Below are 10,424 nucleotides of genomic sequence, written 5' to 3'. Positions count from 1 at the left end.
CAGTTCCTGTATATATATTCACAAATAGGAATGAGATGAAGAGTTTCAGCAATGGAAGGGTAGTAAGATAATGCGTTATTTGTTCTTGGAACAACTGTTGCTTAGATTTTTCTGAACTGGGTATTGTAAAATAATTCATTTACCCTCACCAATACAATCTGATTTATGCTATTTTTGGACAGTTTTGATAAGGAAGTGGCTACTAATCTCCAGAATTTAAGGTCTAAGATCTTCTTATCATCAGATGACCTGAACTCCTGTATATGACAGGCCATTACATTTTAACTTTATCATCTCAATGAACCAAGCAGCTGATATCTGATTAAACAGTAACTAGTGTTCACTCCTATTTCCATACTACATTGCTTTATGACATACGTTGGAAAAAAAAAATAATCATACTTTTATCAAGATAAAGATATGGGCTGAGTGCTGAGTTCTGCTCCAGATACTGAGCTCTTGCTTCACTGAAGAGATCTAAATATCATCTGCAGTTCTGGCTGGGTGGTGTAATGGAGAATAGCCTACAGCGTATTGCATAACTGCCAAACAGGAGACATGGGATCGATCCTAAGCACAAATAAATGCATCAGAAAGAGCCCCGCATGCTTCCAGAGGTGCCGACCCGCTGTTCTGGAAGTATTAAATTATGTCTTACAGATTCGGGATGAGGGAATACCAGCAAATGTTTTCTTTAAAGGGAAAATCAGACTTGTGCTAAAGTCCTCAGCGTAAAGCGCGCTCTCTAATTTCTGAACCAGTCTGTTTGGCTCACCTGTAACATGACTGCATATGAAGCAACATAAAAGAAAATCATGTGGCTCTTCCCATATGAGAGGATGACTGTAGAGATGAGTTGGTGCACAAATTGTGCTGCAAGTCTTAAGAGAACTGCTGACAAAAAGCAGGCGTGTAATAGCTCTGCTGAGGAAAGAGAATAAGTCTAATGAGGCTTTAGAGGTTGTTCCCTCGAGTTAGACTGGACTTTCTCTAAGGACATCTGTAGGAGATGAGAGATGACGGCAAGAAAATCACGTCAAATTTTGATTGGGAACAAAAGTTTGAAAAGAAGCTCAGACCTATGTGTGTTGTTGTACAAGAAGAAAACCGTACCTGTGTGCTCAGCTGGAAAAGAAATTCTTCTGCAAGAGGGAGGCTAAATGAAATATTTGGTAGCCTGAGTCTACAGGCCTTTTGATTTTTCCTGACATTGTCCATGATTGTCCATAATTTACACCATTAGCATTAAAATGGTATGCTTATGCATTCCTCCCAGCTATTTTCTCCAAATTCATGATAGCAAAACTACAATTAAAAAAATTAAATAAATAGGACTGAAGGAGTACTATTAGGGTAAGCAGTCATCCCAATCAGTGCAAACAGCTCTTTAGCGGGTTATCAGCGCATCTGGATATCTGCACAACTACACCAGGGCCATATTAGTTATTAGGCCAAGGCAACCATCACCCCAGACAAGTTTTGTCTGGAGAAGCTGTGCATATTCTGTGCCTGGGCTGACAAAACTCACAGCTAAAAGCTTTGGGCCAAATTCATGAAATTGCCTTTCTGAAGCTGATAGAACCTGTTTGATTACAACTACATCTAAATGAGATATTGAATTAATTTTGATGTAAAGACATCATTATTATGTGCTTATTGTGCTGATCAAGATTTCTGTATTATTTCCTGGTCCATTTGTTCTTTCCATCTCTTTCTACAGAGGCCAGAACCCTCTTTTTACTCTGAAATAACAGTGTCTGAGTTTATATTGCATCTACCAAAAAAGGGTCCTCATGCATTCTTCATGCATGTTCCTCCGAGACAATCCTCACAAGGATACAAATAACAAATTACATCTATTTTTCACCTGAAGCTGAATCTATCAGCCAACTCTCTTTGTATTTCTCCAGCATTTCTCTTTGCTCCATATGATACAATCAACTGAATGAAGTAGCAGGGAATTACAGGAAGAGATACTTCAGTGATGAATCAGTCACTGGTCTGACTACAAGAGAAATCAACACCCTTCCCATCAAAGAAATATGCACACGAGAGGTACAGAGAACCTCCTGCTGGAGGTACGGAGGCTGACACCTTCCATTTTCCATTCACTGCTGGATTTCTCCAAGGTCAGAACCGCTGTGTTAAAAAGGACCGGGTTGTGTGGAAGAGCAATAGTTACCTAAGAATGTTCATTATTTACCATCAGAAATGGAAGCCCTTCTGTCCCCAAACTACATACATGCACGCTACATAAGAGGCAGAATTTTCATGTCATGTAAAAACGCTTTCAAAAACAAACTAATTGAAACAAGGATGTTTCTGAGAGGGTGTAATAACTGCATGAGCATAAGCCATACTGGTAAAAGCTGTAACATTTTCTATGAGGGCTGCTATAACATAACGCTAAAGGCTGGGGACAACATTAACAAAAGATGATTTAAACATACAGTGCGTTTAATCCTTCCTTCACGTAACACAAAAGTCTGTGTGTAGCAGACTTTCAGCTGCACTTTTAAAGCAGCTATCCACAAGTTGCTCAGGGGAAGAGAGATCTGAACGCGGCATTTTGGTCTCCTGACTATAATTGGAATATTTTGAAGTGTTTGCCTCAAACTTAGGAGGAATAACTTGGAGCAACCGCGGCAGATTTTCATGTTTAATATATTTTCATCAAAGCCCTCGCCTCGCTCCGAGTTAATAGCCCCAAAGCCTTTGCTAAATGTAGGCGTGACGACATTTTACATTAGCACAACCGACAAAAATTTGGAGACGTTTCAAGAATGGCCAACAGGCAGCAACAGGGCTCCCCAGCCGCCCACGCTGCTCTTTTCCAGAGGGGGACAGCGAGGTGCCTCGGCGGCCACCGGAGGTGACAGCCCCCCGCGGGCGGGCTGCTCGGGGCGGCGGGCTGAGGGGAGAAGCGGCGGGCAGTTTGTCCGTCTGTCCGTCCGTCTGCCCGGCCGCGGCGGCTGTCAGCCCGCCAAGTTAAGCCGAAATAAGGCTAAAAATTGCCTCGGCCCCGCTGGCGGCGGGACTGTCCCTCTGCCATAGAGGGAACGAGCCGAGCTCTGAGGAAAATTCTCCTCAGGAACGGGGCGGGGGGGGGTATGGGGGGGGGGGGGGCGCCTCAGCGGCCGCAGCTCCCTGACGAGACGGGGGCGGGCTGGCAGGAGGGCGGCGTGAGAGGGACGAGGAAGGGGGGGGGGAAACTGCCGCCTTGCGACCAAATAAGGGTAAATTCGCCACCAGCCGGCCGCTGGGAGGTGACACGCAGCGTTTGACGGAACTTTCAGGAATTACAAACACTGCGAGGCGAGCTGCTGCCCCCCCGGCCCCCCTCCCCTGGCGCCCCTCAGGGGCTCGGGACTCGGGGGGGGGGGGGGGGGGCGCGCCCAGCCCCTTGGCAGCGCGGCGCGAGTTGCGTAGCGACCACGCCCCGCCCCCGTTTGCCCCGCCCCCTCGCCCTCCTGCCCGCTTCCTATTGGATAACGCTGACGTCGATCCCCGGCCCTCGCGTCTAACGTCCACTGGAACTTTCTAGCAGAGTTTCGGGGCGGGGGGGGCGGGGCGAGCGGGGAGCGCGCGCTGTGATTGGCCCGCGGCCGTGGCGCACGCTGGCAAGCGAGACGGATCGAGAAACAACAGGAAGAAGGCCGGCCACCGCCGCGCGGCGGGGAGGGGCGGGGCTGGCAGGGGGGCGGCGCGCTTCTGATTGGCTAGGAGGCAGGGGGCGGGCGCTCCTCGTGGAGGCGCGGCGGCGATTGGTCGCTCGCGGCAGGCGGGCGTCTGGATTGGTCCGGGGGGTTCTGGCAGGTTCCAGAAGGAGGCTGAGAGGGCTATAAAAGGGGCGCGGACGGCGCTGCAACGGCAGAACGCGCCGCAGAAGGCAGCGGGAGCGGGTGGCGGGGACGTAACCGGGAGCGAACGAGCAGCTGATCACAGAAAGCCGCCGTCATGTCTGGCAAAGGGCCGGCGATCGGCATCGACCTGGGCACCACGTACTCATGCGTGGGCGTCTTCCAGCATGGCAAAGTGGAGATCATCGCCAACGACCAGGGCAACCGCACCACGCCCAGCTATGTGGCCTTCACCGATACTGAGCGGCTCATCGGCGATGCTGCCAAGAACCAGGTGGCGATGAACCCCACCAACACCATCTTTGATGCCAAGCGCCTCATCGGCCGCAAGTACGATGACCCCACGGTGCAGTCAGACATGAAGCACTGGCCCTTCCGTGTGGTGAACGAGGGTGGCAAGCCCAAGGTGCAGGTGGAGTACAAGGGTGAGATGAAGACCTTCTTCCCCGAGGAGATCAGCTCCATGGTGCTTACCAAGATGAAGGAGATTGCCGAGGCCTATCTGGGGCGCAAGGTGCAGAATGCTGTCATCACAGTGCCTGCTTACTTCAATGACTCCCAGCGCCAGGCCACCAAAGATGCTGGCACCATCACTGGCCTGAATGTGATGCGTATTATCAACGAGCCCACAGCAGCTGCGATAGCTTATGGCTTGGACAAGAAAGGTACTCGGGCTGGCGAGAAGAACGTGCTCATCTTTGACTTGGGAGGGGGCACTTTCGATGTTTCCATCCTTACCATTGAGGATGGCATCTTTGAGGTGAAGTCCACAGCTGGGGACACCCACCTGGGGGGGGAGGACTTTGACAACCGCATGGTGAACCATTTTGTGGAAGAATTCAAGCGTAAGCACAAGCGTGACATTGCTGGCAATAAGCGTGCGGTGAGGCGGCTGCGTACGGCTTGTGAGAGGGCAAAGCGCACTCTCAGCTCTTCCACGCAAGCTAGCATTGAGATCGACTCCCTGTACGAAGGCATTGACTTCTACACTTCCATTACTCGTGCCCGCTTTGAGGAGCTCAATGCCGACCTCTTCCGTGGCACCCTGGAGCCAGTAGAAAAGGCCCTGCGTGATGCCAAGCTAGACAAGGGCCAGATCCAGGAGATCGTGCTGGTTGGAGGCTCCACCCGTATCCCCAAGATCCAAAAACTACTACAGGACTTCTTCAATGGCAAAGAGCTCAACAAGAGCATCAATCCTGATGAGGCTGTTGCTTACGGTGCTGCAGTGCAAGCAGCTATTCTCATGGGAGACAAGTCCGAGAATGTGCAGGATCTGCTTCTGCTGGATGTCACCCCCCTGTCCCTGGGCATCGAGACAGCCGGTGGAGTGATGACCGCCCTCATCAAGCGTAACACCACCATTCCCACCAAACAAACTCAGACCTTCACCACCTACTCAGACAACCAGAGCAGTGTCCTGGTCCAGGTGTACGAGGGTGAGAGGGCTATGACCAAGGACAACAACTTGCTGGGCAAGTTTGATCTAACAGGCATCCCTCCAGCGCCCCGTGGAGTCCCCCAGATCGAGGTTACTTTCGACATAGATGCCAATGGTATCCTGAACGTCAGTGCGGTGGACAAGAGCACGGGTAAGGAGAACAAGATAACAATCACCAATGACAAGGGTCGCCTTAGCAAGGATGACATTGACCGTATGGTGCAAGAAGCAGAGAAATACAAAGCAGAGGACGAAGCCAACAGAGATCGGGTGGGAGCCAAGAACTCGCTCGAGTCCTACACTTACAACATGAAGCAGACGGTGGAGGATGATAAACTGAAGGGAAAGATCAGTGACCAGGACAAGCAGAAAGTGCTCGACAAGTGTCGGGAGGTGATCTCTTGGCTCGATCGCAACCAGATGGCTGAGAAAGAAGAGTACGAGCACAAGCAGAAAGAGCTGGAGAAACTCTGCAACCCGATCGTCACAAAATTGTACCAGGGAGCTGGAGGAGCTGGGGCAGGTGGCTCTGGTGGCCCAACCATTGAAGAAGTAGATTAAAAGGACTGAGTATAGACTGGTTTATGGACAGTCACTCCATTCTTTGCTTTATATTTTTCTAACGTTTAAGAAAAACGTCATTGCCAATAACAGAGTTTATTCTGTTGGGTGTGTATAAAGGCAGATCTATCAGCTTGGTTTTGATAAAAGGGAAGGCACGTCCTGCTTTATAAGGTTAGTAATAGAGAAATTTTGTTAATTCAGATACAGCTACTTGTATTCTGGATGTTTGTCTCTGTTTAAGTGTCTCTTCTAAAGTAACCACGCAACTGTTGCAGTTGACAAGTTTCAAGTTATGCATGGGGGAAAAAAAAATATCTTTATGGAAGATGAGAAATGCCAAACTTGGCTTCTGGAAATTTTGGTAATAAATAAAATGTATTTAAAGCATAAGTCTTTCAGCTTCCTTCATTTTGTGGGTGGGGGGTGGAGGGGTGAGTAGATGCCCCCAACCTCCTGAGCGGGGCTGGGGTGGTGACAGGGAGCCCCAAGCAGCCCTGCGGGTGCCTTTCCTGACAGGCACGGAGCTGCCGTGGAGCCCAAGCTACGGAGCTCCTGGGCTGGCGCGTCCCCTCCCTGGGGGGCTGAGCTTCCAGCTTCAGGCTGGCATGGGGGGATTGGGCTGGACTCCCTCCAGCTGTGGAGTGTGGGGCACAGGGCCCCTTGTTGTGCAAGTGCCCCCCGAGTGGAGCGGCATGGAAATGAGCACAATTAGACAGTTCTGCTTCGGGGACAGCTGGGCTTGGCAATGCAGTGCGTGGCCAGCTATATAAACTGCTGAGTTATTCTTGGGTTGCTTGCATGCAAGCTGAGCTTTTTTTTTTTATATATTGAAAGTGTTTTTCGCTTCCTAAGTTGATCGAAAGTAAGGCTGACAAGGATCCTGAGCGCAGTAAATGCTGAATAATGAGTCAGGATGCCAAAGCTGATAGAATAGGCAAATTCTGTAGTAGTTAAACTTGCCCAGCTCTTCTACAAACAGTCTCTGGAGCTCTTGATTTGTTTCAGAAAGCAAAACAGCAGTGTTTGTAGTCAGAGGAGCCGAGAGCTAATTAGCTGTAGTGGAAAGAGCCTGATGACATGCACATTTCGGGCTGCCTTGTCCTTTAAGGGAAAAAACTGCTCGGCAGCGGGCAGTTGCAGGAAATCAGCAGGCTTGCTCTTGTTTGGGTGAGCGGGGCAGGCGCTGCGCCTTCTGCAGCTCCAACAGCTTTCCGGGCTCAAATCCCGTGAGCTTGCAGGTGATAGAGAAAACACCTCTGTGGGACGTTTTGTTATAAGAGGGCAGGCTAAAATAAACTTGCGTAGTGTTTAATACCAGCGGAGATGTGAAAGGCTGGTTTACGAGGCGGGTTTCTCTCGGCTGGCTTGCCAAGCGCAGGCTGCTGGTTCGTGCACACTATCGCGTGGCTACAGAGAGGGGTTACAGTTGCTACTGGAATGCGAGGCTTGTAAAAAGCTTGTTTGATCAGCTGTTGGCTTAAATTACTCAAAACCACTTAAAGTTTATTGAACGGTTCATATGTAAATGGCAGTACAATCACAGTAGGACTTGAAAAGTCAATTACTGCAACTTAAGCACCTGCTGACTACTTAAGCAAAATCTCGGAAGGCTGTAATCAGGCTGGGTGTTTTTGATGTTTAGGTACACAGCATTTTCCTGGCAATCAACCCCTGGATTTCCAGACTGTAGCAAATACAGGACCCCAAGAACGTAAAAGACACCATGGCTTTTTGATTAGTTTTTCCTAGGAGCTAATAGACAAATACATTTATGAATAGCAATAGGTCATCGGTAAGAGACAAGTTGTTGCTGCAAACTGTCATACTGCATCAGATGTGTGCTTCCTAACCCAGGACCCACTGCTACGGGGCGCCGATAAGGGTCAGGTAGCACCCGTGGTCGCTGTAAATTAAGGTTAACTATTTTTTCTGTTGACTGACTTGTAATCGTCCTCGCCACGTAGTTTCCTTTGCTCTCCAGTTCTTGGTGTGCGTTCTTCAGTGTCGCTTCCCAGTTATTAAATACAATTTCTTGTTGTTTCTCCCAAGCGTCTATTTAAAGGTATTGCAGAGCTAATTTGGCTAAATGCAGGCAGCAGGTTGTTTGTCACCTGTCCTTTCGCTCACCTCGGTCACTGCTGCTCTGTGCTGGTGGCTGCATTTCGGTGGAGGGGCAGGCAGGAGTAACAGGGACCACGGGAGCAAGGCACCTCTCCAGACGCTGGGAGTTAAAGCACCCAAGCGGCCGAGGACGTGCACAGGCTAACACTGGAGTAATTGTGGGTTGTTTTTTTTTTTGTTTTTGTTTTTTTCTGAAAAAGGGATACTTTTTAGCCTGGACAGATTGTGGGGCACGTTTTAAGGATGAGGAACTTCTGCTTGCTTGCACAACTGGAAAGATTGGAAGTCTCAAGGCACAAAGTAACCTTTCAAATATGTAAACAGCTCCCCAAAATGCAAGAGGCAGAAAACTTGAAGAGCTCAGGGCTGGATTCCTCGTCCTTGGTCTACTTGGTTTATAAAACAAAGAAGAATTTTGAGTTGGTTTTCAGTGTATTGAACTTACCGCAGAAACTTTTCCTGCTGAAGTTAGTGGCGACTCCCCACTGACTCCAGTGTGTATAATTTTTCCACCTGGTTTCTTGAAGAAATGAAGTAGGTGTCGGGGGGGGAAATGCTTCTCCTCGTTTGCAAATAGGAGTATTTGATCTGTACAGGTAGTTCCGTGGAGTAGTTGCGCATTTGAAATGAGTTTGCCAAAGCCAGGAAAATAATCTGGTCTAAAATCTGCAGTTTCATTGCTTCCACACTCAGCGTGCCTCATCCTCGGTACTGTCCTGACTCGCAGGGAAAGCCGCCTCCTTTTGCCAAAATTGTGGCTTTGCCTTTCTGAATTTTGCTTATTCTTAAATAGGGCTGTGCAAAAGACCAAGCCCATGGGAAGGTTATAAAGTGGCTATAACTTAGTAGCACTTGTGCAACTACAGTGTTAACTTCTGATGGCTCCTTGTATTTGCTGATCAAGTTTATATGAATGGCGCTATTTTATATAGAGGAACACCCGTAGCCTTAATACTGGAGAATTTAATCACGCAAATTAAAATCCCTAAGCGCTTTAGCACTTCACTGGCCATGCAGCCAGGTGTGTAGCAATGTGAAGCAATCCCTCCCGTGTGCCATGCAGGGAATCCTGCAATGCCCCACCCTCACTCTGCAGAGGAAGGGGAAGAGCCAAAAGAGCCAAAGTAAAACCAAAAAAAAAAAAAATTACTAAACTAACGTGCCATGAAAGAGAGCTGCGAGGGAGCTGAGGACACCGGGGATGCCTGAGACAACCCGTTTGGGAGCAGGGAAGCTGGGACGTGCTGGGGCTGGCTGCGTCCCCCCAGCCGGGTTGGTGACTGGTGACTCAGCCCCATGCCCCGCCGCCTCCGTAGCATCTGTTTGAAGTTCTGAAGCACAGAGGGCTTAGCAGACAGGCTGCAGCCCTGCTCATCCCTTGTGATAGCATCTTAAAGACCAGAGTGAATATACCCCAGCAGCCTGCCTTTTATCTCGCGGGAGACACCGCGTAGAGCCCCGCAGGCTGGGCAGCTTTGCTCTCGGGAGCTGCCTGTCATTTGTTTGAGAGGTTCTCCTTGAAGGTCTGCGGCACCGTGGGTCGCAGCCGAGGGGTGACAGCTCTGAAGATGTGACATTGCAGGACTGCGCTGCAAATCTCATCTTCCACATTGCCAGCCGCTCCCCCAGGTGCATAGGAGGGACAGGAAGAGAAGGCAAATGTGCTCAGGGAATTCACATCTCCAGCCTCGGCATTTTTCTGCATGTATATGCACCGTATGACGTTAAAAAGCTTGCACTTACTCTCAGCCTGCATACTTAGCATTAAAGCGCCTTTTTTTTTTTTCTTCAGTCTTGCCAAAGCATTGTAACGTAATAGCATTTCAAGCTCTAATGATTTAAAAGGTATTCCAAATTTCTCCTTCTTTACCCAACCCTGCGCCTGGCGTGAGGTTCTCCTGCTTTGTCCCTTTGGAAAATACACGGTGGTGTAATCTCTGCCTCCATTAGGAAGCTGGCACCTTGGTAGATGGGAATCCTGTGATATTAAACCAGCAAAGCACGTGGATGCTCTTACAGCAGCAAAATTACGCTCTGTAGTTGTTCATCACAGGAAAGTTACCACCCCTCCCTACCCCACAGCAAAACGAGTTATGCTAGTAAGGCTTCTCCAGCACACCTATGTGGGTCAGGTATCACATCTCTCCACCACTCTCATCCACATATTTATGCAGGCAGCAGCCTATAGCATAGACCTGCCTCTCGAGTAGATTTTGCTTGTAGCAGTGTGGTGATTATATAGTTGGGCAGGCCAGCATTTCCAGATGCAGCAACATACTTCACTTCCACATATGAAGCAGCAGTATTTAAAACCCCTGATCCGCCCTTGCATGACCCATTTGTCTTTACTCTCTCCTGCATCAGTAGGGTGGAGACACAGAAAAGCTGGTTCCTCTGGTCATCCCAATAACAGCACCATTTTAGAGAGGGGAACCAGG

General features: G+C 49.2%; 1 protein-coding gene across 1 annotated transcript; it reads left to right on the top strand.

Annotated features, from left to right (window-relative positions):
* Positions 1-3,795: 3,795 nt before the first annotated feature.
* On the top strand, positions 3,796-6,255 carry HSPA2 (heat shock protein family A (Hsp70) member 2). Its single transcript, XM_083839106.1, has one exon. The coding sequence runs from the start codon at positions 3,958-3,960 to the stop codon at positions 5,860-5,862; it is 1,905 nt and encodes a 634-aa protein (XP_083695232.1). The 5' UTR covers positions 3,796-3,957; the 3' UTR covers positions 5,863-6,255.
* Positions 6,256-10,424: the final 4,169 nt, after the last annotated feature.

Source organism: Anser anser (genome assembly GCF_964211835.1).
Source record: "Anser anser genome assembly, chromosome: 5".
In the NCBI taxonomy this organism is placed as follows: Eukaryota; Metazoa; Chordata; class Aves; order Anseriformes; family Anatidae; genus Anser; species Anser anser.
Note: the sequence above shows the minus strand (reverse complement) of the source record. Positions and strands in the feature narration are given on the sequence as shown.